Raw genomic sequence first — 19,468 nt, 5'->3', positions numbered from 1 at the left:
ATTAAAGGTAGTGTGTCACCTTTGAAAGATTTCCCATTTTATTTTTCCTAGGATAAGAAGCTTCTGTTTTTTCCTAATATCGCAAAAAAAAAATCAAAAATGGGTCTGGAATAGTGCCTTTTTCGCCTAAAAGTTTATCGGTTTTTCGATATGTATAACAACTGTAGTGGGCTGGCCTGCAAACAGGCGTCGGCAACAATCGCGAATGCGGCGCACATGTGACAATAAGCAAAGGTCATTATAGAGTTACGACGTACGGGAATGAGTTATCAGCTGTCTAATCGTAGACAACACAATGTCGAGCCTTAAACTGTAAGCCTGTATTGGTATTGTTTCTTTTATTTGGCTGTCAAACATTAATTTATGGTTTGAAACATTATTTTATGTAAAATAATTGATATGAAACAGCCGTCTCTAAAATTATGACCCCATCTCACCACATGAAAGTGGCAGAAATGACAATGATCAGCTGACGCATTTTTCTTGGCCGAAGTCAGAGCGCGCGGCCCGACGCACCACCACCGCACCACAAAGTATGAGCAGAAGCCGCGCCCAAAGCCAGGGCCCCGGTAACGTGAGGTAGCCGAGTCGGGGCAGCGTGCGCTGACCCAAGCCGGGGCCGCGGCTTTGGGCGCGGTCTACCGCATCCCCGCGGGCAGCCCCGGGCTATCACATGACACCGGGAGGACGCGCGGCCCCGGCTTGGGTCAGCGCACGCTGCCCCGACTCGGCTACCTCACGTTACCGGGGCCCTGGCTTTGGGCGCGGTCTACCGCACCACCTAACAGGCGTGTTCGAAACCGCAGGAGATGATGATGAACGGGTTTATCGAAACTTGATTGGATGAGCCTATCGGTAATAGCGAGTTCAGTGTGTGCATTTATTGTTCATAGTGGTGTGAAATGTGGTTGGGGTACGACCGATAACCCGTCGGGGCGAATTTCGCACTGGGGTACTCAAAATTTGAAGAATTTAAGACGTTTCCATGAGTTTTGAAGGTATGGATAAGTTCTAAAAATCCGGTTCTCCTTATCTGGGCCATTAACTCCATATGGTCCAGGAAAGCTGGCACACTACCTTTAATCCTCGCGTGTCACCAGATGTGTTATATACCGGTCAAACAGGGAGTGGGCCGCTGGGGCTCCCGTGATGCTTCGTTCATCGTTGACACTTATATAGATACATGAGTGATCTGGTGCATCCACCGATCCGTGCTTCTATCCTCAGGATGCTGAAATCCTTCTCCTCCACGCCGCAACCTCCCTCCGGGCTGGACAGGCAACTTTATCTCATGCGGGCTGCTCCCTTGGAGCGGCACCGCTGCTCCCGAGGGAGCGCACCCCGTAGCCGGGTGCAGTGAGTACCTTGGGGCTGGGTGGCCTGTCCTCTGGACGGGCTCAGCCCCGGTGACTCACTAGCGTGCCTGCCCAGACCAATGTCTCCCCCTATATCCTATTATCCTCCCGGCTCTGAAATGGTGCCATTGGACCGAAAGGGCCCAACCCAAATTTTATAATAATTTATACTGGTGCACCCAATAACCGAAGGCCGAAGGCACATTGGGGCACCCCAAATAGCCCCACTTTGTTCCTGTCCGTGGGAATGTTGTGATGACTTCAGAAAGTTAGGTTTCAGCGAACGATGCACAACAGCACAACCATCACAAAAAAATACGACTTACCTTTCTAGGAAGAGGAGGAACACATGTGTTTTATTTTTACCTGATGCTTTCTTTTTTAATTGTAATGCATGTTGCATACTGCGCCGGGCCCGAAAGACTCTCTATAAGGAACCGTGTTTATCTGTCAGGTGACATTATGAAGAGGTCGGCGCCGTTCCTGAAGATGTACACCGAGTACGTCAGCGGCTACAGCAACGCCATGAACCTCATCAACACCTACCAGCAGAAGTGCCCGCAGTTTGCTGCCATCATGGACCAAATTCATGTGAGTACCGACATAGGTGCTGATAATGCCCTATCACCTATCCGTGCTTCTATCCTCAGGATACTGAAATCCTTCTCCTCCACGCCACAACCCCCCTCCGGGCTGGACAGGCAACTTTATCTCATGCGGGCTGCTCCCTTGGAGCGGCACCGCTGCTCCCGAGGGAGCGCACCCCGTAGCCGGGTGCAGTGAGTGCCTTGGGGCTGGGTGGCCTGTCCTCTGGACGGGCTCAGCCCCGGCGACTCACTAGGGTGCCTGCCCAGACTAATGTCTCCCCCTAATTCCTATCATCCTTCCGGCTCTGCAATGGTCTTGTCAGACCGAAAGGGCCTAACCCAACAAAACAAACAAACAAATAATGCCCTATAATGCTGATGCAACTATACATATTTGTCCTTCCGTCTTCCACTTTTCGGTAACTTCAGAGAATCTTTACCATGCTCCGCTGCAGAGTTCAATTACGATAATATGATCTGATAAGACGACAAATTTCCGTCTTTATACCCTATACACAGCGCATGCATCGTATTTTAACGATGTAAAATATGCTTATGATGGCTGATGCAACGCAACGTCTATGTAGTTAGGACGCTGATTAGAATTACGATAACAACCCATAATTGCATCATCACATTTTCTGTCGTTTTTGCTGGGATGACCTTTTACTCTGTCGTTTCCCTCCTTTTCCTTGTCATCAGCTCATTTTATTGGCTTATGGGCGGGGGCTACCTACAGCGTCATCGACGAAACCGGTCTGACTCACTTGTTGACTTTGGAGACCGGAACCGGTCCTACCTAAAAACATCGCTCGCACGAAATCGTTTGTGGGCGGGCGAGCATCTTCAGAGGATGAGTGTTGGCGGAACATCGCGTCATCTCACTCCCGAGTAGTCTGAGTCGGTTACCCGAGAATTGACTCCCGTTCCAGCGAGTCTGGCTACTGAGTCACTATCGATTGTGACGTTCTTGCCAGCTGACTGGCAGGCCGGCCTTGTGCGACATTGCACGTCGCGATACCCACCGATTGTGTCCTATAAGGTGGCTTAGGTGGGCGATTCCTGGATGCCCGTCGGCGCGGGCCGTCCAGATACCCCCAGCGTTCCGTCACGAGCCGCCCTAATGTCGCCGTGCCGCTGACGCAGGCTAAAAACATCACTGACGCCGAAACAGCGTGCCTGCGCGCGACCGGAGTCTTGGAAAACAGTGATGATTCAGTACGGTCGGACGGCCACTGCTGCAGAGCTGGTTCACTTTTGATAAAGCCGCGATAGCTTCTGTGCATACGTTGTTCGATTTTCCGGTGTAGGCGTAGGTACTTCTGCAGCCTCTACCTAACACGTGATAGTGGTCCAGCCAGTTATCGTATCGCTCCCAAGTACGTCTACTGAGAAACAGCATTCGAGCAGCTCTTATACGGGCAGATTATATAAGACGTACATACGCACGCGGACGCGCTTGATACGCTTAGCTGGGGCATTCCACGATAGATCGTACCAGGCCCGTCACCCTCATCTCTCAGATTTTAATGAAAATCGGTCCTAGGGGTAATCATAGGCCCCAAAGACGCCTGGCAAAATATCAGACCTCTCAGATCAAAACTTTTTGAGTTATATTGCATTACATTTTTTTAACTTCGGTATGTAACGGTGAGTTTGATGGCCTATAACTCAAGAACGGGTTAAGCAGCCAACAAAAAGTAAACAACACTAAGCTTGCGATGAATCAAAAATTAATATTACTATTTAAAAATTCCAAAGATAAAATTTCATTGTTGAGCAAAAACCTTAATCTTTTTTCATTTGCCACTAATGACTTTTGGGACCAAAATTTCTCACATTTTTATTTTTTCAAAATAATTTTCATGTCATTGCAAATCGACATGCAAAAAATTAGAAAGGTGTTCTTTCTATAAGTTCCTCATTTTCCCGCAAACAAAATGGGTTTCGGAGGGGTTGATACGACCCCAGCACGCCGTTTCGCTTCTAATAGAGCTAGAGCCTCGCGGAAAAAACGGGCGTGTGTGCCGTTACAAGTCGCAGCGATTGGTGCCCGATTTTAAGGTCTCAGGTGTCTCAGGTTAACCGGTAGCGTCTGAGGTCAGGTCACGTGACTGAAGTTACGGGTTCGGTTTTTAGTAAATAACTTCGCAAAAAATGGCCGCAGAGCCGCGATTTTGGCATCATTGTGTTCGCCTAGCTCAGGTGCATCGAATGGTATACTTTTTGCTAGGGTGAGGTCAACTTAAGTAGTTGACCTCGGGTCAAGGTCAGGTCAGAGCCCCTCAGGTCACGAAGCTGGGCAAAGGGTATCATATGGCATATCATTCGATTCGGAAGGTCTTCCCGAGTCCATTGGTGGCTTTCCCGACTCTCTAGCTCTATTTTATCGGGAGTTATTGACGAAAAACTCGTACGACCCTAGTAACGTCATAAATGACGTCACGCAAGGTTAACAATGCAAAAGTAAAGCATTGGACTTTGCAAGGAGTGCATGAAATCACAATACCATGCACGTGGGATAGTTTTAGATCATTCTCGGCGCCAAAATAACAGTTTTTATATTTCCCCATTGATTTATAACAGTGATGTCACGTGACCGACCTGACCTCATGTAACCTTGAAAAATTCCCAGACATACACATAGGCGGCGGAACGGGGGGGGCACCGGGGCACCGTGCCCCCCCCTTGAATTCTGCAAGGGGGGCACCAATAGCAAGGTGCCCCCCCCTTAAATTTGATGTATTAGTACCAGGGGCGGATTCGGGAAAACTTCAAGGGGAGGGTCATGAATCGAAGTGGTGCCCCTACCTATGCCCAAAATTAAAACCTCAACGGATTTCGGCCATTTAATTTTGGTGGTGCCCTATTTTCAGTTTTTTTCTTTATTTTTGGTTAGTCATGTGATGACTGGTGCCCCTGCTAAGCCGCTGGTGCCCCTGGAAGGCTGTGCTACCTACCTACCCTGCCCCCCCGACAAGCCTACGGTGGGCCCTGACATGACTTAGGTGCCCATGGGCCCTGACAGGCCCGTGTGCCCCTGACAGGCCTGTGGTGTCCTTGCTTAGGCCTGTGGTGTCCCTGGGCCTTGGCAGGTTTGTGGTGCCCCTGTTAGAACGCAGGTGCCCTTGACAGGTTTGTGGTGCCTCTGACAATCTTAAATTGCCAACGACAGGCTTGTGGTGCCCTTGACAGGCCCATGGTGCCCTTGCGAAGCCGGTGGTTCCCCTGCGAAGCCGATAGTGTCCCTGACAGGCCTCTGGTGCCCCTGGCAGGTCTGTGCTGCCCCTGGAAGACCTGTAGTGCTTTTGCTAGACCGATGGTGCTACTGACAGGCCTGTGGTGCCACTGACAGGCCCGTGGTGCCCCTGCTAGGCCTTTGGCACCCCTGGCGGGCCTGTGGTGCCCCTGTCGGCTGTCAGGCCTGTGGTGCTCCTGGCAGGCATGTGGTGACCCCAGGCCCTAAGTCATGACCCATGTGACCTCCACCCTGGGATTCGCCACTGATTAGTATTGCGATGGCTTCTTGGGAATTATACATGTAGGATAAATGGAATTTATCAAACGACAATAAGGAAGAGACAAACACATAGGTACTTGAGGATCAGCTTAAAGTTAACCACACATACGGGCAGGGGTGTAATTTTCCTAAAATGATTGTGGGTGCCCAGCTGTAGGGGCGCCCGGCGCCAGGCCGTTTTGGGGCGCGATAGATATTCTTTATGTGGGAGCCTAAATCAACACCGAATTTGATAACATTGCTAGCCGAATGGCGCTTCAAGTGACGTGTCTGACTAAGCAAATACACGCTTAAAAGTGGAAACTGACCGGAAGGACGTAAACAATATGTAGAGAGGCGCCATCCAGTAGGAGGGGCACCAAATGTGGAGGCGCCAGACGGTTACGACTTACGAGGGCGCCGTGAGACGATGAAAAGGGCGCCATTCTCTTAGGAGGGCGCCGAGTGATTGAAAACGCTATGTGGTCCAGGGGCGCTAAGAGGCCAGAAGGGCGCCGCACAGTCAGTAGTGCTACGTTGGTGGGGACGTGGGGGCGCCAGATGGTTACGAGGGCGCCTTGAGATCATGAAAAGGGCGCCATTCTCGTAAAAGGGTGCCGAATGATTGAAAACGCTATATGTGGTTCAGGGGCGCTGAGAGGCCAGAAGGGCGCCGAATAGTCGAGGGATGCACGGTGAACAGAGACCTAAGGACGCGAGACGGTCAGGAGTGCGCCGTTAGACCATGAGAATGGCGCGGTGCTGTCAAAAGTGCGCCATTCTCCCAGAAGGGCGCCGAGTGATTAAAAACGCTATCCATGAACGCGAGACGGTCAGGAGGACGCCGTTAGAGCATGCGAAGGGCACCGTGCTCTCGAAAGGACGCTTGCAGCCTTGTAAAAGACTTGTGGGTGCTTTTTCATCATTGTGGGGGCATAATTCAGGATTGTGGGTGCATATGCCCCCACAAAGAGATATAAACTTAGGTACACCCCTGCATACGGGGGTGAACTGCCATTTTCGTTTAGTAAAAAAAAAATAAAATAAAAAAATTCATCGTGTCAGGGCTGTGACGAAAAATAAGTGGCCTAAATCCGATGAGAAAACAGGATTTGGGGGTACCCTAGGCTTGGCTCCTTGAGCCATGGTGCCCCCCCTTGTCTCAAATCGTTCCGCCGCCTATGGACATACAAGTTGTGAGACCTCTGGAGGACACCATGTATGCGTCCTGTAACTTTCATCTCGGACAGCTATGGTCATTGGCGTCCAAAACAATGTCAGGAACCAAACAGCCTTTTTCACCCTCGCGCTTATAGGAAAGAGGGTTGAATGAACCCTCTTTTCACTTTTTTTTTCAGATGACTCAGACTTGAATTGAAATTTCAGTAACCCGTGATGTCACTAGGCAGCTTTACCACGCCATTTGTAAGCTCCCTCCCGAAATCACTATTCGAAACCGTTATCGTGACGTAAAATAAATACATTTATAGAAAGAACACCTTCCTAATTTTTCGCATACTTCTTAACAATGAGCCAAATATTTTTTAAAGAAATAAAAATTCAAAAAAATTTGGTCCCAAAGTCCAAAAAATACAAATGAAAGAAAACTCGATATGTCATATATCAAAAATAGCGTATTTTTCGAAATTTCAAAAATACATATTAATCTCTGTTTCATTGCAAGTTCAATGTTATGTAGTATTTGGCATTTGAATAATCCGTCTTAGAGTTACAGCCCGCCAAACTTAGCGCTGCAAAGCAAGATCCAAAAAATGTTATACACCATAACTCAAAAAATACTTATCTGATAAGCCTGAAATTGTTACAGGTGGATTCAGAGCCCCTGATTACCCCTGAGACCAATTCTCGTCAAATTCCGAGAGATGAGGGTGTCAAATTGGAAAAAAGTGGTACGATCTATCGTGGAATGCCCCAGCTGCGATAGCTTTTAGAGCACCCGAGATGCGTTTGTCGGTGACGCCGGATGTGCCGCTTGTCGCTAAGACTTGCCGACTAACGAAAAATGACATACAAAGATAAGCTCGCATCACTTATGAGCTTATGTCTCGGATGCTCAGATGCTCGGATGTCCCCTAGCCATCATCCATGTCGCCATATATTGGCCTTCATGCGATCTCTATGTCATAGCGGCTATTATTATATTGTTTAAAATGTGCGTATTTTTGTATTCCTTAGTAATAAAGGTACACAATGAACCTTCCCCACAATAATACAGTGCACATATTGCTGCTCCAAGTGCCGGTAACCGTTCAGCTGTTCAATGTCCATCAATACTTGTCGGTATTATTCCATTCACCATGCTCGTTTATGCCAGTTCGATTGCGACCTCTGTCCCCTGATGTTCAGGAGATGGACGAGTGATGTGACCTCTGTCCTCTGTCTGATGTTCAGGAGATGGACGAGTGTGTGAACCTGCCGCTGCAGCACCACGTCATCGTGCCGGTGCAGAGGGTGCCTCGCTACGAGCTGCTGCTCAAGGACTACCTGCAGAAGCTGGCCGCCGACTCACCCGACCGCGCCGACGCTGAGCGTGAGTAGAGGGAGAGGAAGACGGAGAGGGAGAGGGGGAGGGGGAGAGGGAGAGGGAGAGGGAGAGGGGAGGGAGGGGAGAGAGAGGAGAGGAGAGGAGAGGAGGGGAGGGGAGGGGAGGGAGGGAGGAAGAGAGAGAGAGAGAGAGAGAGAGAGAGAGAGAGAGAGAGAGAGAGAGAGAGAGAGAGAGAGAGAGAAAGAGAGAGAGAGGGAGGAGATGGAGGAGAGGGAGGGAGAAGGAGAGGGAGAGGGGGAGGGAGAGGGAAGGGAGGAGGCAGGGAGGGGAGAGAGAGAGAGAGAGAGAGAGAGAGAGAGGGAGGGAGGGAGGGAGGGAGAAGAGTAAGGGAGAGACATGGTTAGAGGTGAGATGGAGCAGTCAGGGTGAATTGCTGAGTACTGAACCTACCTGTGTGTCTTATAAGCGATGAACACGACGGTAAGGTGCGGAGCGGATATGCAGCTTAAAGGTGGAGAATCTTTGGTGTTATAGGGCACTTACCCAATGACATCACCATCAAACTGTCCTTATCGTTACAAGCCTGCTATCGCTCATGTACTGGGATTCCAAGGAAATCGGTATCAGGTGCGAGCCTATGGCAATGATGCGGTTTTATAACGGCATATTCTCACGACTCGCACTTAGCCACCAACATGTACGATTTCGAGCACAGTGCAGTGGTTACTATGGCAACCGCTGCTTCCTATACAGCTTTCATCTGTCACGTATCCGTCACCTTTCTGTCATTTTCGGTAACGTGCTCGGCACATTTGTCGGGCCGCCGACCTGATCTGTCACTCCACGGGCGCATGCTGATTGTCCAAGGTGTGATATGATCCTGGGGACCGTGAGCTGTATAGCAGTATATCCTCCCCTCGCTTCTCGTATACGTATACAAGCTGTTCACCGGCTGAGAAGCGGCATGATGTGACCCTATAGTGTGAACGGCTTGACAATGAGCATGAGCCATCTCTGCGAGTCAGTTAAACATTTTCTAAATTTGCCACCTTTGCGAGTCAGTTAAACGTTCTCTTTATACCTATTTATCGTGCCACCTTATAATATCATTTAAACGTTCTCCTTAAATTTACCGTGCCACCTTGTTGGGTCATTTAAACGTCCTCTATTAATTTGCCGCTTACTACATTCTCCTTGCTGCCGATTGTTTACGCTGCGCTTATAATCGCCATCCATGTAAACACGCGTTATGGCGTCAGCTCTGTTGCATTGGCATCATTTTAAAGGTAGTGTGCCAGCTTTCTTGGACCGTATGGAGTTAATGGCCCAGATAAGGAGAACCGGATTTTTAGAACTTATCCATACCTTCAAAACTCATGGAAACGTCTTAAATTCTTCAAATTTTGAGTACCCCAGTGCGAAATTCGCCCCGACGGGTTGTCGGTCGTACCCCAACCACATTTCACACCACTATGAACAATAAATGCACACACTGAAATCGCTATTACCGATATGCTCATCCAATCAAGTTTCGATAAACCCGTTCATCATCATCTCCTGCGGTTTCGAACACGCCTGTTAGGTGGCTTCTGATGCTCGTCGAGGTCGGAATTTCCAAATACGCGTGGTGCGTCGGGCCGCGCGCTCTGACTTCGGCCAAGAAAAATGCGTCAGCTGATCATTGTCATTTCTGCCACTTGCGTGTGGTGAAATGGGGTCATAACTTATAAGACGGCTTTTTCATATCAATTATTTTACATAAAATCATATTTCAAACCATAAATAATGTTCGACAGCCAAATAAAAGAAACAATACCAATACGGGCTTACAGTTTAAGGCTCGACATTGTGTTGTCTACGATTAGACAGCTGATAACTCATTCCCGTACGTCGTATGGTCGTAACACTATAATGACCTTTGCTTATTGTCACAAGTGCGCCGCATTCGCGATTGTTGCCCGACGCCTGTTTGCAGGTGAGCCCACCACAGTTGTTATACATATCTAAAAACCGAAAAACTTTTAGGCGAAAAAGGCACTATTCCAGGCCCATTTTTGATTTTTTTTTGCGATATTATGTAAAAACAGAAGCTTCTTATCCTAGGAAAAATAAAATGGGAAATCTTTCAAAGGTGGCACACTACCTTTAAGCAAATCTAAGTGCATTATTTATCCTAAAATTCGCTCAGGCCATTGCCAGTTTACCACCTCCTTCACGTATACTTCCTACACCCCGCCACCGTCCACTTCCTGGCTCCACCACGCCCTCGTCCACCTCTGGTCCACCACCTGCTCCACATGCTCGGTTCGCACCGGCCTCACGCCGCCGTTCCATACCCCAATTATCGCTACCACTGCGGTCACCAAACTTCCTGACCCTCTGGCTACCTGCTCGAGGTCTGCAGGGCTCCGTGGGAAATACTGACTTCCGTGGCACGGCCCCGGACTCACTGGTCAGCTTCCGGAACCTCGGGTGCCCAAACTGAAGGTCTTCGTGACTTTGGCCGTGGTCTGTTTGTAAGTGCTTCGTGAAGCGCCGCACCGTGGGGACTTGTGGTTATTACGGCCGTAATTGCTACGGAAAACTCGGAAAAATTCAGGAAGCTGGCTGAAAAGCGTTTGTGGAGGATGGTGGTAACTTGTTGTTTCCGTAGCTTATTTTCACTTTCATAGTTTTGTTGGAGCCAGTGGAATGTGTAATAATCATTAACTGTTTCCGTCGTTCGGTTGCAGAGGCACTGGAGCTGGTCACCCAGGCTGCGAGACACAGTAACGATACCATGAAGCGGGTCGACAAGTTCAAGCAGCTGCTGGAGATCCAGGAGAACATCAGTGGCGGGCCTGACCTCGTGTCGCCAACCCGCGAACTCCTGAAGGAGGGCAAAATCTGCAAGATTTCTGCACGAAGCGGCGACCATCAGGAGCGCTACCTATTCCTGGTAAGATAATCTGGAGCGATGCGTATCTTACTACCTGTTCATAGTAAGACTATCAGGAGCGGTGCGCTTCTAGTACGTGCTCCTGGTAAGATCCGGTCGCTGGAGGCCACACACTACGTCACAACACTCCCTCATACACAGCCCGACTACGTAATCGCGGTGTATAGCACACCGTACCGGAACTGGGATGGTCGGAATATGCTAATGCGTTCGATGCTGCAGGGCTGTGCCGGGCTGCAGGAATGCCGGGTCAACACACTGCGGTGGAGAGGCGCTTTGTGGCCTGGGATGTAATCAGCGAGTGTGCTGTGTGGTAGTTTCGTTGGAGAGTCGATGCGGTGCGTAAGAGGCAGAATTTTGTAGCATCGTAGAAAAGCGACAATGTGACAGTTAGTGTGTCCGTGTTGCCTGACACACACCGCCTCACATTTCTTCTGCGCCACCGTTTTTATACCGATGCATGCGGATATCGCGTTACTCTGACCGATAGCTCCACACCATTGCGGGACAGCTGGCGCGTTTTTCGTCCCGGTTAACGACCGCCATTGGTCCATATGGGGCATCCATGACGTGCTGATGGGTTCAGTGACCAGTCTGTCTGTCGTCCAGCCCACGAACTGTGCCAGTGGGGCCGGTCCCGACCCACGGACTATACCAGCGCGGTGGGGTCGGTCGGTTCCGTCCCCCGTGAAACGGTCCGATGTCGTGCAGCCGCGGAGTGGGCCGGCAGGGCGGGGACCTCTGCCTAGCGGTCTTCAGGGTGGAGTCAGACAGGAGGAGCCCTGTTACTGACGTTAAATGACGGGTGTCATCACTGCCGGTTGCCGTGGCTGTCAATCTGTGTTGATGACAGCAGCCTGATATCTTTGTGTGTTAATCCCTTCCTGCTCGTATGACAGGTGCTATCCACCTGACCTGCCGTCCGACTCCTTGGAGCTGCCCTTTTAAATTCCTTTCTAGCTGATCCAGCTGATTTTGGCTTTCGGCGATGCCCAGTCTAACTTCTCTGTCTGTCTACGTGTCCCCAGTTTTCGGACCTGCTTCTGCTCTGCTCCGCTCGGCTCATCAACAAACGCATCATCTCTGGGCCGGCGTTCCGTCTACGGGCCAAGTTCAGCGTCGAGGGTCTGCAGGTGCTCGAGGGGGACAACCTGGAGACGCTCAACACGTTCTACATCAGCGGCAGCAACAAGAACGTCGAGCTCTACACACAGTGAGTGACAGCGTGGACCCCTGCGCTTATTGAGGAGAACGCAGCATGCAGTGAGTGCGTATATTGCGTAACTAGTCCTAGAGAAATAAAGGGAGTGGTGTATCGGTTGATCATCAAGCGCGTTATCAGCCCATTTAATGTTGCTTAACAATGCAAACGGTAAATTTATTGAGGTCGAGGCGCATTACGCGCCGTTTTATCACAACATATCTAACCATGGGTTATGCAGAGTGATGCTATCAGGTCAGCCTAATGCACCATCGTTATGCGCTTCAACCACTGGCTAATGAGGCAGTCTGGGCGTTTCACATTATCGCGACTCAAATAGCTGCTAACTCGAGACATCATCAATAACAAATGCTATTTATAGCCGGCTGGTCTCATGATTAGCTGGTAACTTTCCGAGACTGCCATGTGATCTCTGACGTCGTCGGGTTCATCAGTTTCTCCTCTCCCCCTCCCTCTCCCATGTCACCGCTCTTGTCATGGTGTTAGATTCTGCTGACGGAGCGGGGCTTCCCTCCCCCTCCCTCCCGTCGGTGGTCGGTGGCGGTCGCTCTGTCAGGCGGCTGCTCTATCCCACCCCAGCTCAGGGAGAAGAGGCACTTGTCTGGCCGCTGTCCAGACCTTTCTCGCTGCCAGTGTCTCCGCTAGGAATGTGTTTGGTAAACGAACGGAGCTAGATATAGGATGTAACGATTGACCTTTGGAAACAAACTCGAGGAACGTGTGACTCATAGACCAGGTGGGCCACGTCGACCTCAGTTGACCACAAATCGACGACTAGCTGTAGGCCGCCTTCGTAGCATAAACTAGGCAAAACACACGATTTGGCTTGATTGCCCGTACGCACGGAACTGCGACCTAAAACGTTCACTTTTTCCTGAAACCGCAGCACACAGAACACGTCCCTGACTCCACCGCGGCTCGTGTCAACACGTTCTGTGACATCACCCTTTGTGTGCCCTCCTGACCTGGCTGGCCTTCCCCGCATGGCCTTACCAGCTGAGCCAATACCTGGCCGAATTCACCTCGCCGTGCTACGGTCACGGCGTAACGCTGCGGCACCGCTGTCCCTCTTCCAAATAAGGCAGTAGCGGTCACCGCGCCGGCAGCCGCTGCGGCCGTACCGTGTCCCGGAGTCGGTTGGACACGGCCCGTGCCGGAGCTAGTCGGCCCGTGACCTCGGTGGGATCAGGTCGGAGACCACACAGTGACGGCCACCCTGACGGGAGAGGAAGAGAAGTGGAGGCGTTGGGTACGTGGTTCGGAGACCACACAGTGACAGCCACCCGAACAGGACGGAGGGAAGTGGTGGCGTTGGGTCCGCAGTGACCGGGATGGGGACGGCACGAGACGGGTTTGTCTGGCCTGTATTTCTGTGCCGTGCAGAGTAAAGACGTGTATGGGAGACAGTACAGTTATAACATCATCCGTATAACTGAATAATCCGGTTACCGGTCAGTGGTCATACGGACCGGTGACTTGTCAGGTTTTTCTTGGTCATTCGTCTGTCATCGTTGGCCAGCAAACTTCAAGTCACGTGACCCGTGGTCAGCAAGTCATTATTTGATTCGTTGGTCTCATCACGACTTGCTTAGATGTCGTGGCCAGGCCAGGGTCCGGTCAGATCACGTCTGAGGTTGGTATTCAAACCACTGTTTGGTCCAGTGTTGTCGATCCTTTTGTTCATGCCAGGTTCCAAGTCAGATTTTCAATGGACACGGGGCATGTCGATAGATAGCCCGTGGAATAGACTGCATCCTTTCTCAAGTGACTAATGCCTCCACGGTAAATAGGTACGGTCGCACGCCTCCCTGGGATTGATAAGCTATTTACCTAATGCAACGTCACCATACATTACACGTGCCGCCGATAACAGGTCCGGAACATCGTTGCTAACCTCGTGTGCATAGGCGTGAGGCGATCAACACACGGATGGGTCATCAATTCTTCACCGTCCGCTCGGCGTGTGAAGCTCATGCTGTCGTTGATTGTGACTGGCCCCGGTACATCTGTAATGACACTGTTGTGTCAGGTTGTCAGGCGTGTCAGCCATTCCTCGCGCGGGCCGCAGTCTGCTCTGGTGCGTCGGCGACCCTCAGATCTCGACTCTACCCAGCCCGCGCCGAGCAGGTCATTTATTCTCGGTATCACAATCAACATCGGACAGTATGGTTAATGATGTGTCTGCGTGACCGCGAGCTACCGCAACACTCAACCGACCCAACCGCTTCGCTGGGGCACGCGTCGGTCCGGCGGGTGGCCTTGGATCTGGCCGGGACACTCCCCCAACCTCCTCCTCCTCCCCCCCCCCCCACACACACACTGACACACACGTCAGCGAGTAGCGACAGTAGCGGCATTGACGTCCGGTCGGATACTGAATAGACCGTGCGTCATGTCGTTCACAGATATAATGGTCTTGTTACATGACTCGTCTTTGTGCCACACAGCATGACGGAATGAGCTGACGGGAGTTGTGGGCTGCATTATGGCACGCAGACCTAAAAGTGAGGAGTAACTACATTACATATAGGCTAACTACGAACGGCTAGTACTAAACGTGCGCCCAGACTGATTTGCCTTGCCCGTTTGGGTGACCCAGAGATGAATTATGTGAAGCACAGGTGTCTGTATGTGTGGACCGATTACAGGGACCTATGTATTTCTCATTTATAATTTTAAGCGGCATCAGTGTTCTCAATAGACGTTGATTACGCTATTCGTTGTTCTGATCACACACATGATAGCTGCAAGGCACATCTATTAGCATGGCATTATTAGGTCATAACTACATCTTATCTGTGGCTGTGCACCCTTGCAAAGACCGTCTTTCACTGCCCAGTGGTCACGATTCACGTGCAAAGGTCGTCCATGACACCGAGTTGGGGGCGAGACTCTTCCGGGAACGGTTGTCTCCGATGTTTAGTTTGGCTCCCAGGACCGCCGATTGGAGCGTAAGCATTCGTGCCCGATCTAACGGCATGGGCGATTCAGCCCGCGCGCGAAATATCAAAACTGTTCACTCTATTCGTCATTATCTTGGTAGTTACATGGAGAAAGTCGAAGAAAGAGGCAAGTGAAAGGCACATGCTAAGGGTCAGCTGATCTCTCTCTCTCTCTCTCTCTCTCTCTCTCTCTCTCTCTCTCTCTCTCTCTCTCTCTCTCTCTCTCTCTCTCTCTCTCTCTCTCTCTCTCTCTCTCTCTCTCTCTCTCTCTCTCTCCCTTTTACTCGGAGAGGACAGAGCGGCTGCCAGCTCCCTCATATCCCACTCTTTCTCTACATACTGACCACTGCCCTCCACTCTTCCCCAGGACTGCTGAGGAGAAGGCAGAGTGGCTGGAGGCCCTCTCTCGCGTGGTGAGCGCATACTATGAGCGCCGCTCCTCGCTGAAGGGACCGGACTCGGCCCCCGACCCCAGCCAGGTGGGACAGACGGCCCCACAGCTCGTCAGCGCTGAACAGGCCAGTCGCTGCGCCGTCTGTGACGCTCCCTTCTCCGTGATGAGGCGCAAACACAACTGCCGAGCGTGCGGGGAGGTGAGTTGTAAGGAGTGAGAGAGGCACGAGTCTGCTCACTGGCTGATGTGAGAACAAGCTCCTACATAATCTACATGATAAATTATGCGTCCTAGATGAGGTACCGTCATAGGCCTCTGCACACCTCTAGACCTCTGCACAGTCGGTGTGTACAGAGGTCTATGGCACCGTATATAAATGAAGCCCGCTAAGCATCGTGTCACCCTCGCTTACCAGACCTGTGGTGACCCTGTTCATCGCCGCCAGGTGGTGTGCTCAAAGTGCTCGGGCAACAAGGCTCCCCTGGCCTATGAAGGAGGTCGGCCGTCTCGAGTCTGCGATCACTGCCACCGTCAGCTGACTGCGCAGAGGAGCGACGGCAGCGCCCCTGGCGGCCGACGGGGAAGTGTGCTAGACGCCACCTACCGGCGAGGAAAGGGCGCACTCCACGTGAGTTTTATGACTGTTATTATGTTGCAATGTTGCTATGTATTGTAAATTTGACAGTTTTAAAAGAATGCACGGTAAATGCTCAGCTCACGCATTCGTTTATTATCCGTCGCCAGGCATTCACATGTCCCGTGCCTCCATCTGCTGTTGACACCTCAGCTTCCCCGTGTCTCCGCCAGGTGGCAGCCTCGGAGCCGAGTCTGCTCAGCGGCGAGCTGCAGCTGCGCTGTCGGCGCGCCTGGGTGCGCCGCTGGTTCTGTTTGCGCGCCAACTGCGCGCTCTACATGTACAGTTCGGAGGACGCGGTGACGGCGCTGGCCGCCAGCCCCGTGCCGGGCTTCACGGTGACCTGGGCCGGGTCAGGGCGAGCCGACCTGGGCGTGGCCGAGAAGGAGAAGGATCGCGCCTTCCGACTAACGCTCGGAAAACGGAGCTACACCTTTCTTACTGACAACAAGGAGGATTTGGCCAGGTGAGAACTGCAACGCGTTATCTTTTTATCTTAATCTTGTTTTGTCCCTTTTGTTCGTAGGAAACCTATGCACAATGCTCGTTCAACCTTGAACAGTTGAACGGACCCAAGCTGTCAATGTCAATTACCCTCCACATCGGAACCACTGTGCCGGCGCCCGCCTGCTGCAATTGGTCATTCTGTACCCGTACATGTTCCCGCAGGTGGATTGCAGCACTGCAGAAGGCGTCACGAGCTGAAGTTCTGCCAAAATCCTGAAGGACGTCAGCCGTAAGACCTCACACCGATCGGGACAGGTCACGCTGACTAAGCTCGAACCGAACACACCGTGCTGACTGCTGAGCACGATACATTGGTGCAGCGCCTGCGCCATTGTGGCTGCGTTTACGTGCGCGCGTGTGTGGTGGTGTCGGTGTTTTGATTCGCCGGAGACCTGAGCTTCCATGTCGCTCGAACGCCGAGAGAGCGTGCTTTGCTGTGTCTACATACCACGTATTTGCTAGTCCGCCCTGCTCTTTCTATATCTACAGGTGTTGCGTCTGATGCTCTCTCAGGATTGGCCTCCTGGATGAAGGTGATGTATTATCGTGTTTAATGTAATCGGTCTGGTTTGGATGCGACATTTCGTCCATATGATGTGCTGTTTGTACGTAGCGAGTGTCTATTGAATGCATTGTCCTGAATAGAAATTAGAATAGAGTTCAGTTGGCAATCTAGATTATGTGCTCCAACTTTCTGATAATACCACCGACTTGTTCTGCGTGCTTACTGCATAAGTTTTGAAATATCTGATCAAATTTTAATTCGTAGATAACGAGCATAGACTGCGAATAGCTTCTTTCTAAGTTATGTGCCGTGTTCTCACACCCAACTGAATACCATGACTCATTGCCCTAAGCTAACTAGCTTTGAAAGACACATGAAGATGGATGTTTTATTGATTTTCTCCAAAAGTTCGATAGGTATTTGGGGACTATAGCGATACCTACATGATGTGTACGGTAGGCTACTTTTAATAGCGATCAAATCCAGCATCACTGGTAAATCACGGAACAAAAATGTTTAATAAATATGTTTAATTTCGGCATTCATGGGTTGTTTTTAGCAACATATTTTTCTGACGTGTGTAGAACGTAAACAAAGTAATGTTGCATTTAAGTAGACGTTGGTAGTATGCTTTAATTGTACAGTGTCGGTTGGTTTTCAGCACTATTCTTGTGATCATTTTGACTTGTCATCGATTACAAAATATAGCTTTGTAAGCGCCATGAATAGCCGATAAGATGTATTGTGATCAATCAAACATTACTCTCGGGGGTGGTGTTATAAAAATGTTTTCAGTGATCTTGCTGTCAACAAAGTAGACTAATAAAAGTCGGAAATGCTTCCATTTTTCGCAATTTCATATGCAGCATGAATCGGTCCATAGGGCTGCATTCAACGCTTTCTTCTACGACACACCCAGCTCCCTCTTTTTGAAAGAGTCAATAATCTTCCGTGGTCATGTACCTAATACCTATGTCTTAATCTCTCCTCCTTATTGCAATGTTTAATGCCACAAATTTAAAGCACACAAAGGAGCAACCTCTATTTAAGAAGTTGTAGCAGGCCCCAAGATTCACGGCTTTTGGGTCATCGATCTGACCTGAAAAGTCCCCCCAATGACCAAGGACTTTGAGATTTGGTGTCATCAGCTTTCTCTCGTCGGGCAATAGGTAGCTCGTTTTTTTCCGCGAAATTTTGATTGGGACGAGAGAACGAATCATAACGTTTGGCTCTAAGTGCATTATCGAAGCTCTTACGTAAGTTTTGGTAACTTCAGCGTCTCTCTAAGAATTTCTTACCGTAAAAATGATCGATTTCAATTGTTTTCGGTAAATACATGAACATTATGTCTTCAAAAATGAGCATACATGATGACGTCATGTCGGGTCAGGTCAGGTCAGGTCAACCAGTAGGGGTCGTGACGGGTATTCGTACTATATGTCAACCGCCTCTAACAGCTTCGTAACATGTTACGAAGGCACCAAACCTACTTCGTGAACGTTCAAATGGTTACTAAATTCGAATTCAGCTCCAAAACTAGCCTATATAGAAACATCAACATGTAAAACTCGAAAAAGTGAGCCGAGGTCATCAAAGGTCAATGACCTGACCTGACCCTCAGGTGACCTTGACGTCCACCCTAATGCATGGGACTAACATCAACTCACATGTATGAGCGTTTGAAACCACGAAAAGATTGCTAACGCGCGGCTAATACGAGCCGACATACGCCGAATCGCGATTCCGGCCAAACATGGTCTCGGAAAGTAGGTCACACGCCAAAGGTCATTTGGGTCAGGGTCGTGAAAATTTAAGAGAAGGTGTAAAATTGATCAACGCGAGGGTACTGAAAGTTTCGTCGCGATCGGCCGCTTTTTACGCGAGTTATTCGCGAAAAAATCTTAGGGGGTGATCATCACCCCCCCCCCCCCCGTGGTGCCCACGGAGACCTCGGAATGGTGCCCCCGGAGACGAGATTTCGGGATGGTACCCCGGAGACTTCGGGATGGTGCTCCAAACCCCGCCCTGTGCCGGCGAGGGTTAATAATTATGCAAGTAATTTTCGATCAGGTCATCGCTGAAGTCACCGGAGGTCACTAAACGTAAAATTATCCCTTTTGAATCCCGAAGCTGACATTTTGTATTCCAAATCACAGTTCCCATAACTCGTCAACCAAAAGAGGCGAGGGCGTCACCTAAGCGCACTCGATAGCTTTTCCGAATCTCTTTTGAGTTTTGATAGCATCCCATCAGGTTTGATTACGCCGCGGTCAGTGGCGGATCCATGATTTCGTTAGGGGGGGGGGGGGCATACGGCATTGTGGTGCCCTCTGGCATTTGGTCCCCCCTAAAAAAAATCCATGGATTTCGGCACTTACT

The 19,468-nt window shown here is 50.4% G+C and overlaps 1 protein-coding gene across 1 annotated transcript in view; it reads left to right on the top strand.

Moving 5' to 3' along the window:
* LOC122394549 (FYVE, RhoGEF and PH domain-containing protein 1-like) overlaps positions 1-17,255 on the top strand; it is a 33,169-nt gene extending 15,914 nt beyond the window's left edge. The window contains exons 4-11 of the mRNA XM_043391506.1: positions 1,810-1,946; positions 7,854-7,992; positions 10,680-10,885; positions 11,914-12,098; positions 15,417-15,642; positions 15,889-16,071; positions 16,251-16,543; positions 16,747-17,255. Of these exons, the coding sequence (XP_043247441.1) occupies positions 1,810-1,946; positions 7,854-7,992; positions 10,680-10,885; positions 11,914-12,098; positions 15,417-15,642; positions 15,889-16,071; positions 16,251-16,543; positions 16,747-16,801 (1,424 nt within the window). The 3' untranslated portion in view covers positions 16,802-17,255. The remainder of the gene's footprint in view (positions 1-1,809; positions 1,947-7,853; positions 7,993-10,679; positions 10,886-11,913; positions 12,099-15,416; positions 15,643-15,888; positions 16,072-16,250; positions 16,544-16,746) is intronic.
* Positions 17,256-19,468: the final 2,213 nt, after the last annotated feature.

Source organism: Amphibalanus amphitrite, unplaced genomic scaffold (genome assembly GCF_019059575.1).
Source record: "Amphibalanus amphitrite isolate SeventyFive unplaced genomic scaffold, NRLGWU_Aamphi_draft 000597F_arrow, whole genome shotgun sequence".
NCBI classification, from domain to species: domain Eukaryota; kingdom Metazoa; phylum Arthropoda; class Thecostraca; order Balanomorpha; family Balanidae; genus Amphibalanus; species Amphibalanus amphitrite.
Note: the sequence above shows the minus strand (reverse complement) of the source record. Positions and strands in the feature narration are given on the sequence as shown.